The sequence below is a fragment of the Podarcis muralis genome, chromosome 12, assembly GCF_964188315.1.
Source record: "Podarcis muralis chromosome 12, rPodMur119.hap1.1, whole genome shotgun sequence".
In the NCBI taxonomy this organism is placed as follows: domain Eukaryota; kingdom Metazoa; phylum Chordata; class Lepidosauria; order Squamata; family Lacertidae; genus Podarcis; species Podarcis muralis.
The window spans coordinates 54,686,209-54,713,347 of record NC_135666.1 but is presented as its reverse complement, the minus strand read 5'-3'; the positions used below and the strand labels follow the sequence as shown (position 1 = coordinate 54,713,347).

Below are 27,139 nucleotides of genomic sequence, written 5' to 3'. Positions count from 1 at the left end.
TGCAGTTTCCAAACAGAAAACTTACTTGCTTCAAAGTTTGCCATTTCAAGTAAATGTTTGAGGCGCTACAATTAATATTCCGAAGACATCCCATTAGTGCAATTTTAAACTTTTATTTTGGTTCAATATCAGTTGTGTTATTTACAAAACCAAGTGCCTTTGTTTTGGTGTTCATTTTTTTATACATTTTGTCAGACGTGTGCTCAGAAACCTTTACAGTGCAACTTTAATCTTGCCGAGCCACTTGCAACCATTGAATAGGACTCATCCGAATGATATCTGGGGTTTACACTTCAGTTACGATTATCTTCTTTTATAGAGAGATCTCCTTGTTCCACGTCCTGCACAAATGATATTAAAGAAGGTTAATTATTAAGGCTGCAGGCTCTCTTTTTATCCAATCACATTTTGATAGACACTGACCTACTAAAGGCGTTGTCCGAGATTCACCTGCAAACCTTAGATGAGGCAGAGCCTAAACATGGGTCATGTGCAGGAGTGTTGAGAAAGCAATACCTGTTTGGGGAAGCTTGCAGGACTCCTAAAAAAATCTATTCTCAAGAGCTCACCTGTGTGCTCCACACACTTTCTAAACATTTGACTTGTCCCCAAGTCTTAACTCAGTGCAAAGCCCCACAGGACAGCCAGTATTGTGGCACAACAGATACTTGCATCTCACACATTCTTGCAGCTACAAACTCTTTGCACACACAATAGGTGCAATTTAACAGGCAACAGGGTAAAATGCAGCAAAAATAAGGTGAGTTTGCACAAAAAGCCACGTCATGACTGATTTGGTCCATCTAACTGGCAGCAGTTCTGCAGGACTTTGGGCAGAGAATACTCCCTGCCTTACCTGGAGGTGCCAAGGATTGAACAAGGTATCTTAAGTGCAAGGCAATGGGCCCTTCCCAATGCACAAAATACTTGGTGAGTCAGAATACAGGCAAAGCTATAGCAAGCTGAGTATACAAAGTCACCTTAGCCAACACCTGAAATCAGGTTGCTCATCTCTTCTACATCCTACAAAGCAGGGCTGGTATTTCAGATATCCATGCTGTAGAGATTATAACATCAGATGGCTTGCATTTGCAACTCAGAAAGTGTCTGTGGCCTCTCTTATCATCAGAGATAAGCCAAATCACTATAGAAAAACACCTGAAGATTCAGATTCATGTGCACTTTCATATTTCCCCAGACCTGTGTTTCAAATCCAACTTCCTAGGAGCGTCCCGTGCACAGATTCACAGTGAAGTTCTCATATTACGTTTTCCAGTTCTACTGGCCAGCAATTTCTTCTGAGAATCTATTCTGGCACCCACACTCTGAAGACCACTGGACTAAGTCTTAGGTTAGACTTGATAAACCTACCCTTGTGTTGGGTGGCTTTGGGCTTCTCCCATTCTTCAACTTCTATGTCATGTCTTGTGTCTCTACGCTTATGTGGAGGCTTCCGTGCTTTTCTCTTTGGCATGCCTAGAAGCAAGTCACCTGAAGAAAATGGGAACAAATATTTCTTCATCCAAAATATACCAGAGTTTGCTTCCGCAACCCCTTTCTCCCTCCCAACCCCTCTCCCTTTTCTATGAAGTCTTATCACAGATGTATCATCTGCTGTTTGGTTGAAGGGAATATGAAAACGCTTTAAATAATGCCAGTTTTATTAACCCAGTTTAGACCAGAGAGCTGTTTATTGCCTCCACCCTGACCCCACCCCTCTCTCCCAACTAACTTGAATGACTGATTATGCTATAAAGCTGGGTTTATATTGTTAATACTTTCATGGACAGCTATGGAGAATGGTGTGGATTAAGCTCAATTGTAGCAACACGGGCAACTTTCTCTCCTGCTATGGAAGGTAGGACTCGAACCGATGGCTTCAAGTTACAAGAGATTCTGACTAAACATCAGGAAGAACTTTCTGACAGTAAGAGCTGTTTGACAGCGGAATGGTCTCCCTCAAGAGGTTGTGGACTCCCCTTCCTTGGAGGTTTTTAAGCAGAGGTTGGAGAGCCATCTGTCATGGATGCTCTAGCTGAGATTCCTGCATTGGAAGGGGGCTGGACTAGATGCGCCTTGGGGGTCCCTTCCAACTCTACAACCCTATGGACTCTTGCCTTGTGTAGATTGGCCCTCGGGATACATTAAAAGGTCAATGAAAATTAATAATAAATAATAATAATAATAATAATAATAATAATAATAATAATAATGTATACCCCGCCCATCAGGTAGGGTTTCCCCAGCCACTCTGGGCGGCTTCCAACAGAACATCAAAATACAATAACTTGTTAAACATTAAAAGCTTCCCTAAACAGGGCTGCCTTCAGATGTCTTCTAAAAGTCTGGTAGTTGTTGTTCTCTTTGACATCTGATGGAAGGGCATTCCACAGGGCGGGTGCCACTACCAAGAAGGCCCCCTGCCTGGTTCCCTGTAACTTGGCTTCTCGCAGCGAGGGAACCTCCAGAAGGCCCTCTGAGTTGGACCTCAGTGTCTGGGCAGAACGATGGGGGGTAGAGACGCTCCTTCAGATATACTAGACCCAGGCCGTTTAGGGCTTTAAAGGTCAGCAACAACACTTTGAATTGTGCTCGGAAACGTACTGGGAGCCAGTGTAGATCTTTCAAGACCAGTATTATATGGACTTGGTGGCCACTCCCAGTCACCAGTCTAGCTGCCGCATTCTGGATTAGTTGTAGTTTCCGGGTCACCTTCAAAGGTAGCCCCACATAGAGCGCATTGCAGTAGTCCAAGCGAGAGATAACTAGAGTATGCACCACTCCGGCAAGACAGTCTGCAGGCAGGTAGGGTCTCAGCCTGCGTAACAGTTGGAGCTGATAAACAGTTGCCTTGGACACAGAATTGACCTGCGCCTCCATAGACAGCTGTGAGTCCAGAATGACTCCCAGGCTGCGCACCTGTTACCCCATTACAGGGGCACAGTTACCCCATTCAGGACCAGGGAGTCATGTGCATCATATTGCATATTTGCAAATACATGTGTTGTATTAAATACATTGACCTGAGCCCTGTGATGAACTGCAGCTGCATACTGAGTCTACCTTATCTCTGCCAAATACAGCTTTGCCTCTATTTGCTTTATGTGTGCACTCAAGCTGTTGTGTTGACAACGTGTTCTCCCTCCTTTGGGCCATAACAGAGAAAACAACCAAGTTTAGAGGAATCACTACCAGGACAGAAGAAAGTACTTTGTGCCTTACGTTTAACAGGTGCACTTTCTTAAAACATTTATATAGACAATGCCGTACCTCTCTCTCTGCTTCTGATTACGGGGAAGTGGTCACCATGTACGAGGCTAGCAAATTTGGGCCTAGCTCCACTTTTCACCCAGTATTCAGCAGATGCAGTCCTCCCACCTTCCTTTTGTAGCCTTCCTGGGCAAGATAAGGAAGAAGAATCCAAGTCAGTCATTGTGTTTCTTGCTATTACACTAGCCTTAATGCTCTCCACCCCCCTTGCCAGCGCCCCCCTCCCAACAAGCCTTCAAGATCATTTAATCCAGAAAGCCTTATTGAACTGAATTCTACCACCGACATCCAGTTTTCTTGGGTTCTGGGCCGAGACATTTCAACCTTCAAGTACCACCATCTTACTGTTTCCCCCCACCCACTTCATGCACTGATTTAACTGCAGAGCAGGATCACAATCACATGTACAAAGATCTGTAGCAATACCAGTCAGGATCTGGCCCACAACTGACTATAAATCAGGACTGCAGCCCCTTTCAAGTTAGTTTTTGATAAGGCATTCAGTCTAGCCTAAATTTTAGTAAAGCTGTTACAAGAATAGATTGCATCAGAAACACTTTCTAATTTTATGTGCACTGTTTGGGGATTTCATATTAAGTTTTGGATTATATTTATTAAAACCTGATTAAATCCTTATTAAGTAGTGATAAATTCTTCCAAACACCTAAAGAGGCATATCAGTTTGTATGTATGTATGTATGTATGTATGTATGTATGTGAGTGAGTGACAGAGAGAGAGATATATACATGTATGTATAAACATACTAAATATACACTGGGACAAGAAGAATGTGGATCCCACATACACCAGTCTATTAAAATGTACTTTAAAGCTTCAGTTCCTGCCCCCCTTCCAAACTGCCATGGCCCATTGTGTGTGAGAAAATGAATACTGCATTGTCCAAACATGCAGGAATGCCACTTGCGTGTTTGCTATTTACCTGAACTCTTTTGTGAATTTCTTCGTGCCTCAAGCGCTTCTAGTTGCTGGGACGTAGGCCTCTGCAGCCAGAAGCTGTAGTCACCGAAGAGATCCTCAACTTGTTCTTGATCCTTCTTCAGTTTAGTTGCCGTTTTCATTTTATCTTGCACAGGCCAACTAAGGAGGTGTGCTGGCACAGCATTTTTTGGTACTCTCCAGATCACTTGCTGGCCGGTCTGCCTGTAAGGGCAACTTCTGGTGGGGGTCAAGGTTCTTCTGGAGCCTCTTTGATTCAAGTAGTCGTCGTTGTCCTCCTCCTCCTCTTCCTCCTCTTCCTCCTCTTCTTCCGGTTCCTTTACCCAGTATTCTTCAGACTCATCTGCTTCTGATGGAGACAAACTCTTAGTAGCTTTCTTCTTGAGAGACTGGAGATGCCTTTTACTGGAAGTCCTGGGGAGAACACCCAGCTTGCCACTTGGACTGGAAACCTCTTTGATCTTGACCCGTGAGCTGCCCTTCAAGTTCTGGCTGCAGCTGGTATTGTCCTGTTCCATCCCCACCACTTCCTCATCTTCATTGAGGGAGCCTCCACTTTTTATTTTATCTATCTCCAAACCTTCGACGCTTTTCTTAAAGGTATACATATTCTGAAGCATGTAGTCAGAAACAAAATATGACAGTGGTGCATCGTCCATCGACGAGTCTTCATCTACAGAAGACATCTCATCCGAGGTAAAGCTAAGTACACTCGGACGTTTCCTTCGGGAGAAATGCGGATTGTAATTTGAGTTGGAATCCATGCTGTTTAAGCAAGCTAACCAGCCCTCAGGAGGAATGTATTTCTCTGACTCGTCACACCACATGCTTTTTTCTGAAGTTGGCACGTGTTCCTCACTCACATCATTGTTTTCATTCAACTTGCGAGGGAAATACGAATCATTCATTATCTCCATGCCAGACGGAAACAGTTCCCTTTGCCGAACCAGGTTGGACACATCATGAGGAGCTCTGGAGCCACCGAACCTCTTCAAGCCAGATCTTTTTGACATCAAAGCCTCTTGCCTCGCACCTAACTGGTCGGGTCTGTTCTGTTCAGCCAGCTGCACTGTTCTGGCTTCGTCGAGAGGCGACTTTGGCCCATGAGTAGTAGCTCCTTGTTTTCCCAAATCCAGCTTCGATTTATATTGAGGCTCCGTCTCTTGCACATCTTCAACAGCCTCTTGCTCCTCTGGGTAAGAAATGCTCGGCACCAGTTCAGTTTGTTCATGAGGCCCATAGGCAACGCCTTCGCAGGAACTCATAGCAAACATATCCCTTTGCATCACATTCTCCGGCACTGGCTTCTTCACCACATCATAAAGAGGAATTGTTTCTTTGAAGGACTTCCATAGTTGAATGGCGGGACCACCGCTGTTCCCGTACTCTATTCTCACTTCCTCTTTCTCAAAAGCGTAACCTGATGGGGGAAGGCTTCGGAACTGTAAAGAACCTGCAGAGCCCTTGGCAAAGTCTCTCTCTGCAATAAGAGGAGATACAGCCCTCTCTGGCTTTTCCAAAGAGATATCAGCATCTTTACCAACACCAGATGAGACACAGGCCATGTTCCCCATTTCACAGTCTCTCACTTCTAAACCATGATCCTGATGTTTTTTCGGTTTGCTTTCAGCCTGCCTAGGGTCAGTCTGAGTTTCTTTGGTCTCTGTTCGCTTGCCGGGATTATAGTGCCTGAAGCGTGTGGCTTGGAAAAACATGGGTGATGAGGGTGGAGGACCATTGAAATAGGGTCTCCTGTTAACTCTCATTTGCATGGGATGCTGTGGAATAAGATATCCAGGATACTCTTGAACAGGAACGGAGTAAAAGGGGAAATATGGATTCCCACTTCTTAAGCCTAAGAAGAACAGAAACATGCATTTTCCACCAATGTACGTTTTGCCAAAACAACCTTAAGATTCATTATTTCATAGAAGACATTCAGACCTTTAACAAGACCTACTTTTGATCAGCAAAAGTGAAATCCCTCTGTGATGTTCAAGGATGAAAAAAGGTTGCATCTATCATTACCAAAGCAACCTCTTCAGGTTGCTTCCGTTCCTTCTTGGCATCATGTAAAGAAATCGTGTTCTTGATTTCTGCCGCAATATGCACTGAATACAGCAGTTGGGGGAATCAAGAACAGGGTAGCACAAACAACCCCATAATGCGGGGAAGAGCCCTGTATTTGGAACCATCTGTCCCATATGCTCTGCCCCACTTCCCCCCATCCCCTGGGGACCCTGCAGACGTCGGCTGCCAAAGGGGCAGCAATCAAAACTTGATAAATGCCTGGCTGTCAGGGATAATCAGCAGCAGACAACAGACCAGCATGACCCTGTCCTGTCCTATATTTACACAACTGCATTTGCACCACAGCCATCCTGGGGCGCTCAGGGGCATTTGGGGATGACCCAACACCTCCAGTGGATTGGATCACTCTGCTGAGCTGTTATTATTATTATTATTTATTATTTATACCCCACCCATCTGGCTAGGTTTCCCCAGCCACTCTGGGCGGCTTCCAACAAAACACTACAATACAATAACCTATTAAAGCATTAATAGCTTCCCTAAACATTAAACATTAAAAGCGTCTCTAAACAGGGCTGCCTTCAGATGTCTTCTAAAAGTTTGGTAGTTATTTTTCTCTTTGACATCTGATGGGAGGGCGTTCCACAGGGCAGGTGCCACTATCAAGAAGGCCCTCTGCCTGGTTCCCTGTAACTTGGCTTCTCGCAACGAGGGAACCACCAGAAGGCCCTCGGCGCTGGACCTCAGTGCCTGGGCAGAACGATGGAGGTGGAGATGCTCCTTCAGGTTACAAACTAAAGAGTCACATACTTTTCGGGTTTAGCCTTTTGGGGGAGTGGACTTGCCTAGAGAACATAGGGCAAGGGGCTAGCTTCTCTCCCATTGAGGCAACTATTAATCTTGGGCATGTTCCCAATTCAAAGAGCTTGTGGGTAGTTATTTACACCAGTTGTTTGTTGGCTCTGGATAGACAAATGAGATTTGATTTCTCTAGTTCACTGGAATAAGCTTCTTATCGTCTGTTCCAGGCTTCCTCAGCCTCGGCCCTCCAGATGTTTTGGGCCTACAACTCCCATGATCCCTAGTTAGCAGGAGCAGTGGTCAGGGATGATGGGAATTGTAGTCTCAAAAATATCTGGAGGGTCGAGGTTGAGGAAATCTGGTCTGTTCACATGTCTAGCTCTGAAGGGGATCCTTTAGCTCAGGGGTGCTCTCTTATTCCCCACCCACAACCAAGGGGTCAACCTTTTTAGGGTCAGGGGCAGCATTCCCTAGGTTGGGGCCTCACACTGTTGCCAGGTAGGTTCAAAGCAAAAGTGAGATAAAGTTTATTGAAATAAAGCAACTTGAGTAATGAAGTATTAAAATAATGGCTATGAGAAAATTTGCTTTAGGGTTTCCTTTTTTTCTTCTTACAGGACAACATGCAGAAGTTCAGTAGGTGAAGCGTTTTCCATCACTATTGCTTGTTACTGAAAGCTCTACCCATTGTGATACCTTGGTGTACAGCGGTTAACCAAGAGGATTCCTGCCAGGAAGGGAGCACCCCAACATGGCAAAACCACAGTTGTAATTGCTGCAATCATGAAGGCCTCTGTAGAATTCTCTATCACAGATAGACAGTTAAAAAACAAACTAGAACTGCCTTCGCCAACTTGATGCCCTCCAGGTGGTTTGGACTACAATGCTATTCAGTTCTGACTGGCAGAGCACCAGGCTGGCCAAGGCTGGACTAGGGAAATACCAACATTATATCCAAACCTGAATATGAACTGCAAGGCCAATGCTACGTAATGGATTCAATTCGTATTTCATCCATGGCCCAACCTGTACCTCTTCCTCAGCCTTACCTGCTGTAGGGATGCCGTACGGGTTGTACATTGGGCCAAGGAACCATGGATTAGGGAAGGGTTGCTGTGCCGTCGGTTGTGCGTAAAAAAAGGGCCTTTGGTTTGTGGAATAGGGTCCGTTTTCCGAGGAAGCTTTCATTTTGTAGGCTGGAAAGCAGAAAAGCAGCACTTAAAAACACACACACAGACAAAAACCACACACACCACCTTTGTTAAGTTCGTGGACGGCCTGGGTTTTCTGGGGATGAAACAGATTCAACACTCCCCATGGAATGGTGGTTCTGTTACGCATTTAAAGGACTCAGGCAGGGCTCAGGGAACAGGAAACAAATGCTAATTTCTATGTTATCTGTAGAACTTAAGTTGATGAGTGGCTGGGGTCCACCAGCACTCTGTTCTGCAGTGCAACCGGCTGCCTTGTATGCAATATAAATAGCTGGGGAAACCCAGCCAAATGGGTGGGGTATGTATGTATGAATGAATAAATAAATAAATAAAATTAAAGAGAAGCAGAGGGAAAGTGGCAAGTAAGGCTGGGGGGGGGGCATGGGCTTGATACCCATTCATCTAGATATCATTCCCCTGTTCTTTCCCCCCACATTTTTGGGGAAAGCCCCTTTAAAGTAGAGAGCCTTAAGGGGGCTTTATGGGACAGGCAGGTATTGACCATTCACTAGGCTCCCTTGTGACCTTAAAGCCATTCTTGCATTTAGGATAAAAACAACTTCAGCCTGACTGATCCCTGCAATGTTCAGAGAACTCTATCATTTATTATTGGAAAAGTCCTCCAAACAAACAGTTTTTTGTGAAACCATGTCCTTAAGCCTCATTGCTCTCTGTGAATCTTATGCCATAAGTGCTCTATTTGGTCACACAAACATACAAGCAAATACTCTTTCTCCTACTTTAATCATCACCTTTTCCACTCAAACCTGACTATTTTGTGCAAACTGTTGTAGAGAAACCATAAGTATTAGCAGAGACTATGGCCACTGCTTAAATACAATACAGTACTAGAAATGGAAAATGCATATAACTTTGAAAGAATACGTTTCACATCCCACAGATACATTATAGCTCACTCCTGTACATGCTTCCTCAGAAGTGAGTCCCCTCAATTTCAAAATTTCAGTAGGACCAATTTCAAATGGCACAATGTTGACCCAGCTTGCTTAATGACTAATCAGAAATACATCTATTTCTAAAATGGCAGAAGGCTATTACAGTGAACACACCCGTCTCAATTCATAACAAAGTTCTCTTCTTTCCTCCTAGGCAAAGACAATAAATTTCCCATTACCCCTCAAGTATCTTTATTGCTGTTGCCAGCATTATTTCTAGGATTTAACACATACGCAAAACTTTACCAGTAACTGCCCACATGATAACTTATCCAGGATACCTCGTTCAAACTATAGTTTTGTATTTTTAGAAAGGGGCTGCAAGTTTATAAACATATAAAAAGCAAGACAGGAAGAGAAATACGCTTATTCAAAGGTAACAAAAAGCCTACAAACCTCTTCTGAAACCCAGACAGTCCAACAATACAGAGAATTCTTTCAACAACAGACCAGCCTCTTCCAGGCCTCCACTAAAGCTCTCACCATCTTTCTACACCTTTCTATAAACCAAGAATCCCCACCTTCCAATTGCTTTTTACTCCTTAAATGCAAGCTCTATGAAGCCAAGTCATTCCTGCCCTTCCTGTATTTGGCCCCAAACCAGGTATCCATGCTGCTGCTGCATCCGAAGACAGCCCAGCAAAGAACTAATTGCTAACACCTCTCTCCTCTCTCTTAAGCACAAGCCCTTCCTCAGCACAGCACACCTGTAGCTAATTGAGGCCCTTTCTTTAAAGCAACAGGAGACTTACAGCTAACAGTCTGGTCCCGTGCAAATTTGAGTGCATGGAAGTTGATTAATTTCAATGGGCTGATGCACACTTTACTTTGCATAAGGTATGGCTGCTTAAAGTTAAAGCTATGGTTTTCCCAGTAGTGATGTATGGAAGTGAGAGCTGGACCATAAAGAAGGCTGATTGCCGAAGAATTGATGCTTTTGAATTATGGTGCTGGAGGAGACTCTTGAGAGTCCCACGGACTGCAAGAAGATCAAACCTCTCCATTCTTCAGGAAATCAGCCCTGAGTGCTCACTGGAAGGACAGATCCTGAAGCTGAGGCTCCAATACTTTGGCCATCTCCCTGGAAGACTCCCTGGAAAAGACCCTGATGTTGGGAAAGATGGAGGGCACAAGGAGAAGGGGACGACAGAGGATGAGATGGTTGGACAGTGTTCTGGAAGCTACCAGCATGAGTTTGACCAAACTGCGGGAGGCAGTGGAAGACAGGAGTGCCTGGCGTGCTCTGGTCCATGGGGTCATGAAGAGTCGGACACGCCTAAACAACAATGGCTGCATGCATTCACTCACCCTCAACCTATAAAGTTCAGGCTTATTGCCAAGGTAGAGACACAGTAAGGCCAGTGACCACTGCATTTCATTTGCACTTTCATCCGACACTCTGCAACCAGTAAACTCATTCTCATGTCTCCCTTACTCTGCATAGGGTCAGGCTAACAGAACCAGTCTGGGGCCCCTTACCTAATGAAGTTACAGTTGCAAGTAAATGACAAAAAAAGATCGTGGGATATATTTGCCACCCCTGCTAGGGCCATTAAGGCAGCTTTCCAACAGAATGCCTGACCCCATTCACCCTAAAAAGTTCTACCACTTTGGGCTGAGTGCCTTTGAACATGTGCAAAGCCCCCCTGGGGGGGAAATTAAGTTTCAATGACCTAGTGTCAAAAGTTCCCCTGTGCATGTACAGACTTTCCTTCATGGAAAGGATGCTCACTCTGCTGTTGGGGATCTGGTGTCCTACACCTTACCTCCAACTGAGTCTGCCTGCCTAAGATACGGATTGTTTCACTAGCCTGCATCTGCTGAGAGAGCGTAGGGTAAAATAGGGTAAATATTGACTTAACAGAATGCAAGGTTCCAGGTAGGCAATGGAGAGACTGAAACACATCCTGCAGTCTGGCTCAATAGTAAAGGGTAAAGGGACCCCTGACCATTAGGTCCAGTCGTGGCCGACTCTGGGGTTGTGGCGCTCATCTCGCTTTATTGGCCGAGGGAGCCGGCGTACAGCTTCCGGGTCATGTGGCCAGCATGACTAAGCCACTTCTGGCGAACCACAGCAGCGCATAGAAACACCGTTTACCTTCCCGCTGGAGCGGTACCTATTTATCTACTTGCACTTTGATGTGCTTTCGAACTGCTAGGTTGGCAGGAGCAGGGACCGGGCAACGGGAGCTCACCCCGTCACGGGGATTCGAACCGCCGACCTTCTGATCAGCAAGCCCTAGGCTCTGTGGTTTAACCCACAGCGCTACCCGCATCCAGTCTGGCTCAATACCACCTCCAAAATGGCCTGTTTCTTTCTCCTTAAGGACAAGAGCCACGTAAGGTAATACAGTGTGCATGGATTGCATTCAAAGCATGATGCACGTGCTGCTCACTGTCCCAAGATGGGACACTTTATTGTGCCAGTGTGAATTATGGCAATGCACAAACAGGAAGCAGCAGCAAACGTGGTTAACATGGGGAGTTTTCTGGAGCATAGCTTTCCACCAGTACCTGCAGTCAGCTAAGAAAGTAATATAACTGGCTGGGGCTGTAATCCTCTGGCTACTTACCTCAGAGAGGAAGACTCATTGACTGGATGGGACTTACGTCAGAGTAGGAGAAAACAGATATGTAATTTTAGTGCTTTTTCCCCTGAAAAAATGCCTAGGGGTACTCTCATTTTCCCACTCATATTGAAATACTGCCCCTCAATGAGGCCAAACTTAGATTCACATAATGTTTAATAATAATAATAAATTTTTATTTATGCCCTGCCCCTCCCCGGTTTAAAAATTTGCTAACAGCAAATATAAAACATTGATTAAAATGTGACTTAAAAGCAGCATAAAACAGCATAAAATACAACATCAATATCAAAATTCAGGGGTCATTTTTTTTGGGTGGGTGGGGGGTAACCCAGTCAGAAGACACCAAATGATCACCAGGGCTAACTGGCCAAGTTGGTCCTATTAAAGCCAGCAAGGAGACCAGGGAAGAATTTAAATGTGGGGTCCCAGAAAGGGTTTCTTCATAGAAGAGGAAAGGGAAAAGGGAATAGAGGATCAGGCTAATTCAAATTGAAGGCCAGGTGGAATACCTCCGTCTTACAGACCCTGAGGAAGGAGATCAAATTCTGCAGGGCCCTAGTCTCATGGGACAGAGCATTCTACCAGGTTGGAGCTGTCAATGAAAAAGCCCTGGCCCTGGTGGATAGTCTGGCTTCCTTAGGGCCCAGGACCTTTAAGCTAATAATAATAATAGGAATAATAATTCATTTATACCCCACCCATCTGGCTGGGTTTCCCCAGCCACTCTGGGTGGCTTCCAATCGAGTGTTAAAAACAATACAGCATTAAATATTAAAAACTTCCCTATTACTATTAATGTACCTTTAGGGTCCTCTGTGGGACATACCAGGAGAGGCGGTCCCTAAGTATGAGGGTTTTGGGGGTATGCATACCCCTGCATCCCTCCAGGGAAAAAAAATCACTGTAAATTTATGGTCTGCTGGCAAGCCCCATAGAAACATTCCCTGCATATGTTGTTGTTGTTGTTTAGTCGTGTCCGACTCTTCGTGACCCCCTGGACCAGAGCACGCCAGGCACCTCTGTCTTCCACTACCTCCCGCAGTTTGGTCAAACTCATGCTGGTAGCTTCGACAACACTATCCAACCATCTCGTCCTCTGTCGTCCCCTTCTCATCTTTCCCAGCATCAGGATCTTTCCCAGGGAGTCTTCTCTTCTCATGAGGTGGCCAAAGTATTGGAGCCTCAGCTTCACGATCTGTCCTTCCAGTGAGCACTCAGGGCTGATTTCCTTAAGAATGGATGCGTTTGATCTTCTTGCAGTCCATGGGACTCTCAAGTCTCCTCCAGCATCACAATTCAAAAGCATCAATTCTTCAGTGATCAGCCTTCTTTATGGTCCAGCTCTCACTTCCATACATCACTACTGGGAAATTCCCTGCATATACAATGTAAATAATGCACATTAGGTTTGTGGTTTATAACTGATTGCATGGGTAGCTGGGGACACCTCTCTAGTGTACTGTGTACATGTAGAATACGGTTTCAAAACCGTCGTTTGTGTTTCTGTGGGCAGGAAAGACGCTTCCTTAGTTTCTCCACAAGGGCTACTCTCACAATCATTTCTTGCGCCTTCCAGGCGGCCGGCGGGGGGCGCAAAGCAAAGAACAGACTCTTCCATAGGCGCCCGAAGGCGCGCTGCAAACACGTTGCATTCTGGGAAGGAGCCTCTTTTCCCGAGAAGCGGCGGCGGTATGTGGAGCGACGGGCGCGTGCGCACTAAAGGAGAAAGGCCGCGCCGGGCGGAGGCGGCCCTGCCCATGCGCGAAAACATTTCCCACCCACACACCCAAGCTCCGCCTCCCTGCCATTTCTCTCTCTCTCTCTCTCTCTCTCTCTCTCTCTCTCTCTCTCTCTCTCTCTCTCTCCCCCGCCTTCTGAGCATGCGCAGGAGGGCGGGCTCGAACGCCGAGAGGGTGCGCCCGCGCGCGCTGCGCTCCTTTCAACGGACGTCGGGGCGGGCAAGCAGGCGGGCGGGCGGAGAGCGAGGTAAGGCCTCCCGCGCGTGCGCAGCCGCCCTGTGTGTCCCTCCGCCCCGGGCCCCTTTCCCTCCCCCATCCACCTCCCCCCCCACCTCACCTCCTTCCGCTTTCCTTTTCGCCCGGGAGGATCCTGAGGAGGGAAGGAAGGCGACGCGGCCGCCGCGGGAGGGGAGAGGGTGGCGCAGGTTTGTGAGGCGACGTCTGTACTGTGGGTGCGGGTGAAGGGATGGCGAGCCAGTATCTCCTAGGCCTCTGCCGGCCCTTCCGTGACAGGAAACGCGCGCGACCCCCCCCCCCTCAAAAAAGAAAATCCGCCATAGACTCCTATTCTCCCCCCCCCCCCCACGCGTTGGCCTGGACAACCGCCTTCGGGAAGCGGCTTGGGCTCCTTCATGACGGGCTTGAGGGTGGTCGGCACCGGCTTCCGCGGACGGTGATGGGGGGAGAGGAGGAGGAAGGCCGCGGGGGGGGGGGGGGTGAGGCGCCTGAGCGACGGGCGAGAGCGACGTGTGTGTGTGTTTGCGTCGGTGTGTTGTTCTCGGCCCCCCCCCCCGACTCCGCCTCTTGCGGCGACGCGACTGGAGAGTAGGTGCTTCCGGGCGGGGGGAGCCCCGCGGAATTCCCCGCTCAGGGCCGCCGCAGCTGCGCATCCTCCGCGCCTGCCGCCTCCAGTGTCAGGCTCTGGGCAGCGGGCGCCCAAGGTCTTTGTTCAGAAGGAGGGGGGGACGGAGGGGTTGCTGTTTCTCTTTTGGGGAGGGGGGTGCGTGGCTTTGGGGAGGAAGGGGTGTTGTGGAGGTGAAAGCTGATGAGTGGGCCTGGCCTGACTTAGCATCGCATCCAGGTGAAGCCATGGCCAGGGTGTCTGCCTTGCTGCATCCGGACGCCGCTGCATAAAAATACAGTGGTACCTCGGGTTGCATACGCTTCAGGTTACATACACTTCAGGTTACAGACTCCCTTAACCCAGAAATATTACCTCGGGTTAAGAACTTTGCTTCAGGATGAGAACAGAAATCGTGCAGCGGCGGCAGGAGGCCCCATTAGCTAAAGTGGTCCTTTCAGGTTAAGAACAGACCTCCGGAACGAATTAAGTTCTTAACCCAAAGTACCACTGTACTGGTTTTGGGTGGTCACCCTTACAGAGCTGCTATTTAGAAACACCCCTTGTTCCCCTCCCGGGATGAGAAAAGCAGGTGGGGTTTTTTAGACAACACAGCCTCCTAGCGGAAAGAGGTTGGCGTCTCTTAGCAGAGAGGGTGAGGATGGGATTCCACTCCCCCTCCTCCCCCCCAAAAAATGAATTGTAGGTGTAAAGTTACAATTAATGATGTTGAAATGGAGGTACTTAATTGAAACTGAGCAACAGACTCCTTTTGCTTCTTCGGTTTTAATCTCAATCACACACACACACACACAAATTTAATGATGATTTATATTGGCTTGGCATAATTATATAGTTGCATTGTGAACTTGGCATATAAATGGATGTTTGGGTTGCAATGTTTTGAGAAGGGTGATCAGGTTACTTTTTCACCTGTTCTACATAGAACAGATGCAAATTTTAACTACTGAGTTGAAGTAACAAGTTCAGTGTTTGCAGAGGTGTAAAGAAATATATTGTGCATTTGATATAGCTGTTGCTGCAAGAATTTTTTTGTGGGGGGAGGTAGGGAGTGGGCATGGCATCATACGGCTTGCTTGGCATTCTTAATTTTGCCAGGTTTAGTGACTGGTGCTATTGCTGTTCCCAGGGGCTCATATTTCAGCAATAGTATGTGTTTCTGTGCTGGCACTACAATTCATATCGAGCTTTAATTGATATCTTACTTTTTAACAGCGATTATTGGCTGGGTTAATAACCGAGGATCAGAAGGACAATTCATACAGCTTAATTTCAGATAATGGTGTTTTAATAAAAATAATATGAAGTGCAGTTCTGTATATAGGCTTTAAAAGAAAAATAGTAGGGTTGTGAATAGGATTGTGTGTGTGATTTATAACACATCTTGCAATTCTTGTTTAGAAATCAGATTTCACTTGATCTGAAAGACTGAAGGTTGGAGAGTTCAATCTTGCACAGTCATCCTATTTGGAAATTTGAAGTGTATGGCATTTGAAGTGTATGCCAGTATAATACTTACAGAAACCACAAGCAGGGCTTTTTTTAGCCAGAACTTGCCAAAGCTCAGTTCTGGCACCTTTCAGGTGGACACCGTTGCCATTATGAGAGAACAAGGGAGGCGTTCAGGGTGAGCACCAGCACTTCTTTTTCTAGAGAAATAGCATGGACCATAAGAATAAGTGATTGGTGATGGTAGTGATCAGAAAAGATGTCATTTGGTATTACAGAGGGATCCGAACTGAAGTTTGGTGCAGCTGAGCAGCCTTGTTGAAAGAGTAGTGTTTGAGATTTGTAGGTATATGTGAGTAGCTGAAAAAAATGTTGTCTAAAAGTTCAAAATAAGTTCAATGAAATGGGAAAGTAGTAATATGTATTATATAAATGTAAGCTGTGTTGACAGAGATAAGTTGGACAAGTTTCTGAAATGAAGCCACCAAATTGTGTACAAGTTTTGATAGGATGTACTGTAACTGGTTAGGCCACAGAACTCCCAGAAGAGATTTAGAGATGTAATGGCTGTCTGTGCATGAACCAGTAGTTGGTGCTGTCACAGTTTAGTTCTAATAAAAGCAGTAATTCCAAGACTTTAGGAGTAGTAGTATTTGGCTACATTTGAGCTTTGGTATTCTTTTTTCCTTAGTACTATGGTTTAAGAAGGATGTTTGGAGGGAAGCAAAGGACTGTGTATGTTCTACTTGTATTTAGTAAACAAGCTAAAAACTTTGAAACTGCCAAGCATGCCTAATACTGTATTTGTAGTTGGCATCCATCCATTGTTATTAATGAAGTTAAAAAAGAGAAAATTTTTGACAGAAAAATAAAGCACTAGAATTTATTCTTCTCCACATCACTGCTAGACAACAAATAGTACAGTGGTACTTCGGGTTACATACGCTTCAGGTTACAGACTCCGCTAACCCAGAAATAGTACCTCGGGTTAAGAACTTTGCCTCAGGATGAGATCTTGCTCCAGCAGCGTGGCAGCAGCAGGAAGCCCCATTAGCTAAAGTGGTGCTTCAGGTTAAGAACAGTTTCAGGTTAAGAACGGACCTCCGGAACAAATTAGGTACTTAACCTGAGGTACCACTGTATAAGCAAAGGTTGAAAGCATTTAGCTTTCAAGTTATGGTGACCTTGCTGGTGTTTAATAGGGAAACGTTAATCTTGATTGGGAACAGGCTAAGAACCAGCTGCTCACTACCCTTGAATTGGAAAGTGGCTTGCCATGACAGTGAGCCCCACTTTCTCAGCAGTGGTGGCAGTGTTAGAAACTGATATATGAAAAGCCAGGAGCTAAATGGCACCTTAAACCTAGGTTATGGGCACAACAACTGAATGTCTAGGCACACTTTTTTATAACAGAAATACAAAGCTGAAACTGAATGAACTGCAGCTAAAATATTATGTCCATTTTTCACATAGTATAGTCCTTTCCCTGCTCACCCCCCTAATATTCTTAAGAGGGTCTTTTCTCCAATCTTCAGAGAGTAGCTGGAAGTGGGGAGGCAAAAAAAGGTCCTCTTTTCCTTCCACTCTGCAGTTTTAATCTGAAATCTTCAGCATAGTACTGCACCCAGAGCTCAGAAACTGTTTGCACTAATGAAATTCCCTGTCGCAAAATGCGCCTAGAACAATGGGAGTTTTGAACACTGGGTGGTGATCTCCCCCATAGTTGGAGTGAACTTGAACCAGAGAGGACAGCTAGGATAGGCTGCTGTGATTCTCATAGCATCTCTATTACCCAGTGCAAAAACATGGGCCACCCTTTCTGTCTCCACCAGTGTTAGAAACTGGGATAGGAAAGCTATTCTCCACATGACGCCTGGTTGTGGGTGTCAAAAAGAATGGAAAAAGGTAGTCTGATAGTAATGAGCCAGTAGGGCATAGGAAGTGGTCGTAGCCCCCTCTGTAGGATTGCCACGTGCGTAAACTAAAATACTTGAATGTGACATTGCAGATGTAGTTTCATCTTGATTGAAATCTGTCTCAAATAATGTTAAATATGTGAAATTAGGTGGTACCTCTCAACTAGCCTAAAAAGCATTAGAGAAATGTTTACTGTGTCACAGAGATCACAAAGCTTCTGTGGTATAGATAACATCTAGAGTCCAATGACATTTGTGGCCATGTTAAAAATTGTGAAGAGAGACAAAAACTTGATCCATTATTGCAATTATTAAGGAGACATTGCCAATGCTAGGAGAGGGAGGACCAGTTAGGACCACAATAGATGGGTTTAATAACATTTCTACGCTGCTATGCCTATCCAATGCTTCATTTTAGTTCTGGGTATTCTTAAATCATCAGAGGAGTTGAGAAGGCATCAAATGTGTTCTTCACAGTTAGTCTTTGCATTTATGAATGGCCTTCATAACAGCAACTTTATGGTTTAAAGTAGCATACCAAACAGTGTTCTAGGCAGAACAATGGTAGAACAGGCTTAGAAAAATTGCTGACATGATTTTTTCCCTCTTCTAGTCACAAGTGATTGAGAGATGGTTCAAGAAAATCTACCTCACAAATTGCATTCGTTTGCCCATGAACTGCATCACTGGAAATCTGAACAGGAACTTGGCGGTCGTTCTTGAAAGTCTCAGGCGAACGGATGGACACCAAGTCAGTTTATTGCATCCAAGGAGTGGGTTGCCATCTGAAGTATTGATTCAACAGTCCAATCTATCATTGCTGAATGTCTTAATAAAGTTAGCAAAGGATTCAAAATATCCCTTGTAGTTTCTTCTGAGTTCTTCAAAAAATGGTTGCTTGACCTCTTTCCTGCTGAAGTAAAGTGGCTTCTATAACCTGTTTCTCGAAATATTAATGGAATGCAATCATGTCTACCCAGGAAGAAAGGCAGATCAATACGGAATATGCTGTATCCTTACTGGAGCAGTTAAAGTTGTTCTATGAACAGCAGTTGCTAACTGACATTGTTTTAATTGTTGAGGGCACTGAATTCCCATGCCATAAGATGGTTCTTGCTACATGCAGCTCTTACTTCAGGTATGTGATTAAAGTAGTGTTATTTCTTCCATTAAAATGTATTCTGTTCATCTCTTATGTCTAAGACTACAGTGTATAATATAATTTTAAAATGGTTCTACTGGGTAATTTGAAGTGAATGGAGTTGTGGATGTGGAATAGCTAAACGGAGGTGTACAACTACTTTGATGGCTTCACAAAGTGTGGAATATCTATTGTAAGAGTGATGTTTGAGTGCCAAACATGACATTTGCGTTATGGAGGGAAGCTTGGTTAATGAAAACAAGGTCTGAAATGCCTCCAGCTCAATTTCACAGAAGGAGGTTTTTCTTCTTTTTAGTTTTGAGGTTTGCAAAGTTTTTTTCTTTTTTGAGCGGGGGAAGAGAGACAACTGCCCCTCTTGCCCTAGAGTTGATTGTGAACAGATCTAAAGTGTGTGTGTGTGTGCACATGCATGCAAAATCCCAATCCTCTGTTGTGTGTTAGGAAATAAGGAGGCATGGAAATAGAATACTCGCATGAAATAAGAGCATGATTCCACTATTCCATGATTCCACTATTCCATGGCAGGTTAGGGAGAAGAGTGAATTCTACTTATAGGAGTACTTACTTATAGTGGGGCCCTCCAGCTGTTGTGGACTGCAACTTCCATCAGTCATTGTTTACAATTTGCCATGTGTATGTAGTCCATAATTTACAGAAAGCATCGCACTGGCTACCACTAATCTAGAAGAATTAAGCAAGCTCGAGTGCAAATTGACCATGGGGAATATGCCCAGAGTTCTGGCTCAATATCTGCTGTGATGTTTATTGTACAACAGCAAAATAACTTGTGCAACTAATATCTTTATAAATAAAAATATCTTATACATATTGTAGAAGATGTTGGGACATGCTGCATTTTCCATGTGCTTTGTTCCATTGTGTATTTGAAACTTCTGGTATGGTTGAGATCTCAGTGAGTATTAATGAAATGAAATAAAAGCACAGTATCTGTGGCTCCTCTTGGTTTTCAATTGTGCTATGTGTACCAAGACATACTGGCAATTCCAGACCTTTTGAAAACTTGAAACTTGCCCAAAACAAAATGATTTTCACACCAGTAACATGCAAGTACTCAAGGAATACCAACATCGAACTAACTTAAATTTTATGCCAGTGTGTCTCTGGTGACTGCATGAAAGATGAAGTTAAAATTACTAGAAAGTTGCAGATGAGTGTGAAATACTCAAATGAAACTAGTTTTAACTACAGATATCTGCAATTTTGTGTATGTACAACCAAGTGTTCTGGTGCTTACTACAAGCCATTGACTGATGTCAGAATGTGTTTGACCCAAAAAAATTTTTGACCATTGACAGTTGTTCTAAATAGGAGATTTCGAAAGTAATAACTGTTTTTATACTTTAAAGAAGGGCAGAATAGTTGGATTTCATTCAGCATTGCTCTTATGGGAGAGATTACATACCATATTTTTCCATGTATAAGACGACCCCTATTTTTTTGAACCCAAAATTAAGAAATCTAAGCCTGTGTCGCCAGAGCCTAGACCACCTGAGCCCGGGTTGCCCCCACCAGAGCCTGAACCCAGGCCCAGGCTGCCTGCACCAGAGTCCAAACCCAAACCCCTGTGTATACACCCCTGCGTATAAGATGACCACCCATTTTTGTCTACTTTTTTAAAAAGCAAATTTGGCTAAAAACAGTCTTATACACTGAAAAGATGGTATATCTGCTTAATGTAACCTAAACACAGAGGAAGTTGATATATAGCATTTATTAATATGTTTTCTAAACTGATTTGTACCTCAGTAAGATCAGGGAGTCCACTTGCACACAAACTGGACAGTAGCTTCTCCATGAAACTGGATGTAAATAGTGTGAAATCCCAACCTTTGGAATGCAGCCTTTGTGAACCATTTAATAGTTTTGAATGCTCTTATATGTACTGAATTTTGTCCAGCTCCAGGCTTCAAAGAGTTGGAGAAAGTAAGATAGAAGTTTGAAGTTAATGTATTTTGTTTTATCTTTCAGGGCTATGTTTATGAGTGGGTTGAGTGAAAGCAAGCAAACACATGTCCATCTAAGGAATGTGGATGCAGCCACTTTGCAAATCATAATAATTTACGCATACACGGGTAATTTGGCAATAAGTGACACTACAGTCGAACAGCTTTATGAAACGGCTTGCTTCTTACAGGTAGGAATGTTATATGCTAACTTTTCTAAGACACTTTAAAAAAGGTATCTTTCTGAATATTTAACTTTTTATTTTCTTTTACATTTAACAGAAACTGTCATGGAAGTATTTGCATTTTCTGCCCTAATAGTGCTACTATAAACTAATTACAGTATATTTCTATTTGGTTCAAATGAGTTTGCTCTCAATTACATACTTCTAGAATTAAGATGTAAAATTGATGTATTGCTATAGGGCAAGGATAGCTAACCCTCAATTTGAGAGCCTAATGTGGCCCCCTAAGCATTTTTTTTGGCCCCTTGAGACTACTGATTTTTGGTAATGACAAACTAAGCAGTGCTGCACTGGGTGGAGCCCAGTGTTCAGATAGGGGTGCAGATCAAACCCTCTACTCCTCTATTGTCCTGCATGGGTGCCACTTTCAGAGGGTGGCCAATGGTGAATGGACCCCCCCAGGCCACAAAAGTTTAGCTACTCATGATTTCAGGGAGCCATGCACTGTCATGAGCTTTCGAAAGGGAATTTGCAGTATAATTAATTTTATATATTGAATTTGTTGTTCTCTTTACAACCAAAATGCAATATATAACAGACCAATTAAAAATAATGATACACATTAAAAGTGTTCAGCCATAGAAGCCATTTTAAAACAGAAATATCCCTCCCACTAATGGCCAGATATATACCTAAGTACACTAACTTAAGGCCCACATGCCTGGGATAATAAAATAATGTCTTAGCACGACACAGAAGAGATATTGGTGAACTTCCCTAGGGAGAGCATTGTACAACTGAAGCACTACTACAAACATCTCTTGTAGGAGGCACACAGGGAAAAGTTTTTATATGATTATCTCAAGAGATAAGAGTCGGACATGACTAAACGACTAAACAACAAAAAAACAACAAGAGACTGAGGAAACTTATAAAGGGAGTGATAATCTAGAGGTACTTGAATTCATTGCAACGTTCTAGCATAAGGGGCAGTAGTGCAGTAAAAGGAAGTGGAACCTCCCAGATTTGCATCTGTTGCCTTGTTAGGGACATCATTACTACCTGAAATTCTTTGGATACTGATGTTTACAGCTAACAGTAGAATGACTGTATTAGCCAGTGAACTAGCAGAAGGTTTGATTCAGCTTTTTCTGTTCACTGCCATCCCTGCAGAGATTGGAGCTGTCTGATACCTAGGTGGGAAAGCAGGGATTTTTTTGTTTTGTTTTGAGGTATGTAACAATTTGACCAGCAATAGGGAAAACCTCTCTCCCTATTATCTACAGAGATAAATAGGGAAGACCCCTGATCACTGAAAGATGGTCAGTTTCTTCAGTAACCAATAGACTTTGGCCTTTGCAGATGAACTGGGGCACTTTTTCCCTTCCTTTCCTTTTTGTGAACAATGGTATGTTGTAGCCAGTATGTTTAGGCACATTCTGAAAATGATCCCTTCACCTTTGTTCAGTAGAAGTTGTTTATTCATTTCATTTCTATACTGTTTAAAATATAAAGAAAAAATAAAAGAAAAAATCTCAAATCAGTTTTCAACCTACATTAAAACATTAAAGTATTACACTATAAAGCATTAAAAAAGAAGCTCAAATGCAAAATATACAGTCAAAGCAATGTAATTAACAGGAAACTAAAATATTTTCTTAAAGATTTCAAAATAAGACATTACAAAGGAAGGTGAAGTATAGAATACACATTTAAAACAGCAGAAATGGCAAGAGAATAAAATATTATCTTAAACATAGAATAAGTTAAGGAGAGGTTGCTCTTATAGAAATCTAGGGAAATTTATTTCTTTTCTTGTTTCTTTTTTTATGTTGACCTTAAATATGAAGTTAATGTAAGCATTGCTCTGTTTTTTATTGCAGGTAGAAGATGTGTTACAGCGTTGCAGAGAATACTTAATAAAAAAAATAAATGCAGAGAACTGTGTGCGGCTGCTGAGCTTCGCTGATCTTTTCAGCTGTGAGGAGTTAAAACAGAGTGCTAAAAGAATGGTAGAACACAAGTTCACAGCTGTATGCCACCAGGAGGCTTTCATGCAGCTCTCACATGATCTGTTGATAGATATTTTGAGTAGTGACAACTTAAATGTGGAAAAGGAGGAAACCGTTCGTGAAGCTGCTATGTTATGGCTGGAATACAACACAGAATCTCGATCACAGTATTTGTCATCTGTTCTTAGCCAAATAAGAATTGATGCACTTTCTGAAGTTACACAAAGAGCTTGGTTTCAAGGCTTACCGCCGAATGATAAATCGGTAGTGGTTCAAGGATTATATAAATCTATGCCGAAGTTTTTTAAGCCAAGACTTGGAATGACTAAAGAGGAAATGATGATCTTCATTGAAGCTGCTTCTGAAAACCCTGGTGGTCTTTACTCTTCAGTTTGCTACAGCCCACAGGCTGAAAAAGTTTACAAGCTCTGCAGCCCTCCTGCTGACTTGCATAAGGTTGGGACGCTTGTAACTCCTGATAATGATATTTATATAGCAGGGGGGCAGATCCCATTGAAAAATGCAAAAACTAACCACAGTAAAACTAGCAGACTTCAGGTTGCCTTCCGAACTGTGAATTGCTTTTACTGGTTTGATGCCCAACAAAACACTTGGTTTCCAAAGAGTCCAATGCTGTTTGTTCGTATAAAGCCATCCCTAGTTTGCTGTGAAGGCCACATCTATGCAATTGGAGGAGACAGTGTAGGTGGAGAGCTCAACAGGAGAACTGTTGAAAGGTATGATACCGAGAGAGATGAATGGACAATGGTAAGCCCACTTCCCTGTGCGTGGCAATGGAGTACAGCTGTTGCTGTTCATAACTGCATTTATGTAATGGCACACAACCTGATGTACTGTTACTTCCCCAGGTCAGATGCTTGGGTTGAAATGGCTATGAGACAAACTAGTAGATGCTTTGCTTCGGCTGCTGCTTTTGGGGATAAGATATTTTATATCGGAGGCTTGCACGTTGGCAGCAACTCTGGTATAAGACTCCCTACTAGCACTGTAGATGGGTCTTCCGTTACTGTGGAAGTTTATGATGTGAATAAAAATGAATGGCGAATGGCAGCCAACATCCCTGCCAAACGATATTCTGACCCCTGTGTCAGAGCTGTTGTAATTTCCAACTCCTTATGTGTCTTCATACGAGAAACCCACATGAATGAGAGAGCAAAGTATGCCACCTACCAGTATGATATGGAACTTGACCGGTGGTTCTTGCGCCAGCATATATCTGAACGGGTGCTCTGGGATTTGGGGAAAGACTTTCGGTGCACTGTGGGAAAGCTATATCCATCTTGCCTTGAAGAATCCCCATGGAAGCCTCCACCGTATCTCTTTTCACCAGATGGAGCTGATGAGTTTGAGATTGATGGAGAGATGCTGACACTGCCACCTGTATAGCTAACAAAATAAGAGACTGCATGCCTATAACTGGTTATCATGAAAACTCTTTGAGAGGACAGGGCTGGAATATGAAACAATAAGCTGTCTTGTATGTATGCCCTATTTAACATTTTGTGGCCATTGAGTGTAAATCGGTGGAATTTATAAGCAGATATGCTTCCATAATCTGAAACAATCCCTCTGGTAGCTGATGGGATCTGTATGTATATTGCAAGCTTAAAGCATCTGCTTATTGTCTAAATCTTTAGTCTTGTGAAGACTTTTAGTTCAGGAAACTTTCACAAAAGCAGCTTCTATTTCTAGGATGGTATGTTAATTGCTCAAAGTATCTTCCAGTTATATTTGAGTGAGTTCTGGAAATCTTTGTATGTGCTAGTTATTATAGATTGTGTGGCCCAATGGAATGTGCTACACCTATTACACAACAGCCGTGTTGGTATAATAATGCCATGTAAAGAGAGAAACAAATCCCATGGATCTACCTGTGGTAGGAAGGGTAGATCTTCCAATTTACGGTGACATGCAGGGCAAAATGACTGCAGGCTCAGTCAAGCTGTATTATTATTATTATTTTATTATTATTAGGTGCATGTATTTTCACTAACTTATACCTGTCTATTTAGAATACAGGTCTTCCGAGCAGCTGGTAGTTTGCCAGGTGTGAACTTAGGTTGCTGGGCTTGCAGTAAGAATTGCCAGCCCTACCTAGTGCGGGTCTGTGTGGAGCTTTTGCTCAGTAAACAGTTCCACATTCTGTATTTCAGAAACAATGGCTCATGCATATTACTTCCTGCTGCTTATGTCCCCCTGCCCCAATGTTAACCAAGATATAGTGTGGATTAACCAGGTTTTTATTTTTGTTAATTTAATAACAAGCATTACTGTAGTGTGACTGTGTATAGATATCCCTTAGTTGTCTCTCTTTTGTTTTTTGGTTTTTTTTGGGGGGGGGAACAAATTTTTTTTCAGGAATACTCTGTGCAGGAGAGCAGTTCAGTAGTGCTGCTCTGGCATTAATCCCAGGAACCACTAGCAGTAGCGGCGCGCCGCCAATCTTACATGAGCACAGGTGCTTCATGATGGATCATACTAGCATGTTCAGCTGCATCATGTTCTGGCACTGTATTTTGAATGATATTAATTTATTAAAAAAAAAAACCTGAGTCAAAGACTTGTTTCCTGCGTTTTCTGTAAGACAGTCTGTTCCCTCAAACTGTAATGTCAAAAAAATATTTCCTCAAACTCTTAATGTCAAAAAATATTCTGGTACTGGGTGGCTCAGAAAATTAGATGCAACAGGAAGTGCAAGTGCCTCGTGTTCTGACATACTCCAGAGAGGTAAGTTACAGTATACAAGTTTGTTTTCCTCCGAGGGCCACAAGGTGTAGAGGGGGCAGATGATGCTGTACAGCGCACTCACTACACTTTGGAATCATAGGCAAGGTGCTGAAAATTGTATTTAAAATGCATGCTTTCTGATCGCTGGTTCACACGTCATGCTAAGCCAAACAGTGGCTACATGTGAGTGTGCGGTCTTCCAGGGAGATGGTGCCTGCCTCACTCGTTGCATTTGCTGCTGTGCCGTTCTGAGACCAAGAACAAACCTAGGTTTAACTCCAGAAGTAACCATGAACTAACCAAGGTTTGTTCTTGATTACCTTTTGTCCACAACAAACCAACCACAAGCTCAGGTTTGGATAGCATGCTAAGACAAACCATAGCTTAGCTGAACATGGCACAAAACAGCTGGTGAGGAGTGAAGTGGCCACAATCATCTCCCTAAGCTATGGTTTGGCTTAGCATGACGTGTGTACCAGGCCATTGTTAAAACTTACGTAGTTCTTTTCAGTAGCTGAAAGATTCTTGTCCAGCACTTTTCTGCCAATTGTTTTTGGTAAAAAAAATTTAACCTATTTAAAAAAAAATCCCACTTCCAACTTGTTAAAATAAGGTTGGCTTTGCTTCTAAACTTAAGTTGAATACAGTCATACCTTGGATCCCGAACGCCTTGCGAGTCGGAACATTGTGGCTTCCGAATGCCGCAAACCCGGAAGTGAGTGTTCTGGTTTGCAAACGTTTTTTGGAACCTAAACGTCCCACTGGCTGTGGCCAATCGGAAGCCGCGCCTTGGTTTCCGAACATTTTGGAAGTCGAACGGACTTCCGAAATGGATTCCGCTTGACTTCCGAGGTACCACTGTAAATCTGCCTTTCTAACAGACCAGGAGGAAATATTATTCAGAAATTTGTAACTAATACTAACTAGCCAATAGGTTTCTTGGAAGAAAACAGTATAGGAAAGAAATACTGGAGGAAATTATCACATTGATTGCAAGTTTGTGAAGATAAACAAATAACTGGTTTGTATTTTTTATGAAGATGATTTTGTTCCTGTAATATCAGTGCACCTAACCTGTGGTCTAGAATGGATCAGTTTCTTTGAGATTTTGCTCAGTGTCAACTGAATGTCTTGGGCAACTTTAACAAGAAGAAAACATTATGGATTCATGTTTGGTGTTTAGAATGTCAGCTGTAATTTTGACTGCAGCAGGTGAAAATCAAGGCTATATAATTAAAAGCTGCTGCTGATTTGCATGAGGCAGATAATTTTAGCACACTT

General features: G+C 43.6%; 2 protein-coding genes across 5 annotated transcripts; one reads left to right on the top strand and one right to left on the bottom strand.

The window, feature by feature from the left end:
• Positions 1 to 93: 93 nt before the first annotated feature.
• On the bottom strand, positions 94 to 14,470 carry LOC114607104 (uncharacterized). 3 transcript variants are annotated; one of them, XM_028749925.2, is made up of 6 exons: positions 13,898 to 14,470; positions 8,110 to 8,256; positions 4,212 to 6,083; positions 3,271 to 3,396; positions 1,372 to 1,491; positions 94 to 341 (listed from the first exon to the last, which is right to left on the bottom strand). In XM_028749925.2, the coding sequence occupies exons 1-6, from the start codon at positions 14,448 to 14,450 to the stop codon at positions 304 to 306; spliced, it is 2,856 nt and encodes a 951-aa protein (XP_028605758.2). In that variant the 5' UTR covers positions 14,451 to 14,470; the 3' UTR covers positions 94 to 303. The 3 variants fall into 3 exon arrangements, with proteins under 3 accessions (XP_028605758.2, XP_028605756.2, XP_028605759.2); XM_028749923.2 differs by lacking the exon at positions 13,898 to 14,470 and adding an exon at positions 9,983 to 12,098; XM_028749926.2 differs by lacking the exon at positions 13,898 to 14,470 and adding an exon at positions 9,627 to 9,975.
• Positions 13,689 to 25,689, top strand: KBTBD2 (kelch repeat and BTB domain containing 2). 2 transcript variants are annotated; one of them, XM_028749930.2, is made up of 4 exons: positions 13,689 to 13,807; positions 18,401 to 18,925; positions 20,939 to 21,104; positions 22,982 to 25,689. In XM_028749930.2, exons 2-4 carry the CDS (start codon positions 18,756 to 18,758, stop codon positions 24,515 to 24,517), a joined length of 1,872 nt encoding a protein of 623 aa, XP_028605763.1. In that variant the 5' UTR covers positions 13,689 to 13,807; positions 18,401 to 18,755; the 3' UTR covers positions 24,518 to 25,689. The 2 variants fall into 2 exon arrangements, with proteins under 2 accessions (XP_028605763.1, XP_028605762.1); XM_028749929.2 differs by lacking the exon at positions 13,689 to 13,807 and adding an exon at positions 13,844 to 13,985.
• The last annotated feature ends 1,450 nt before the right edge of the window (positions 25,690 to 27,139 follow it).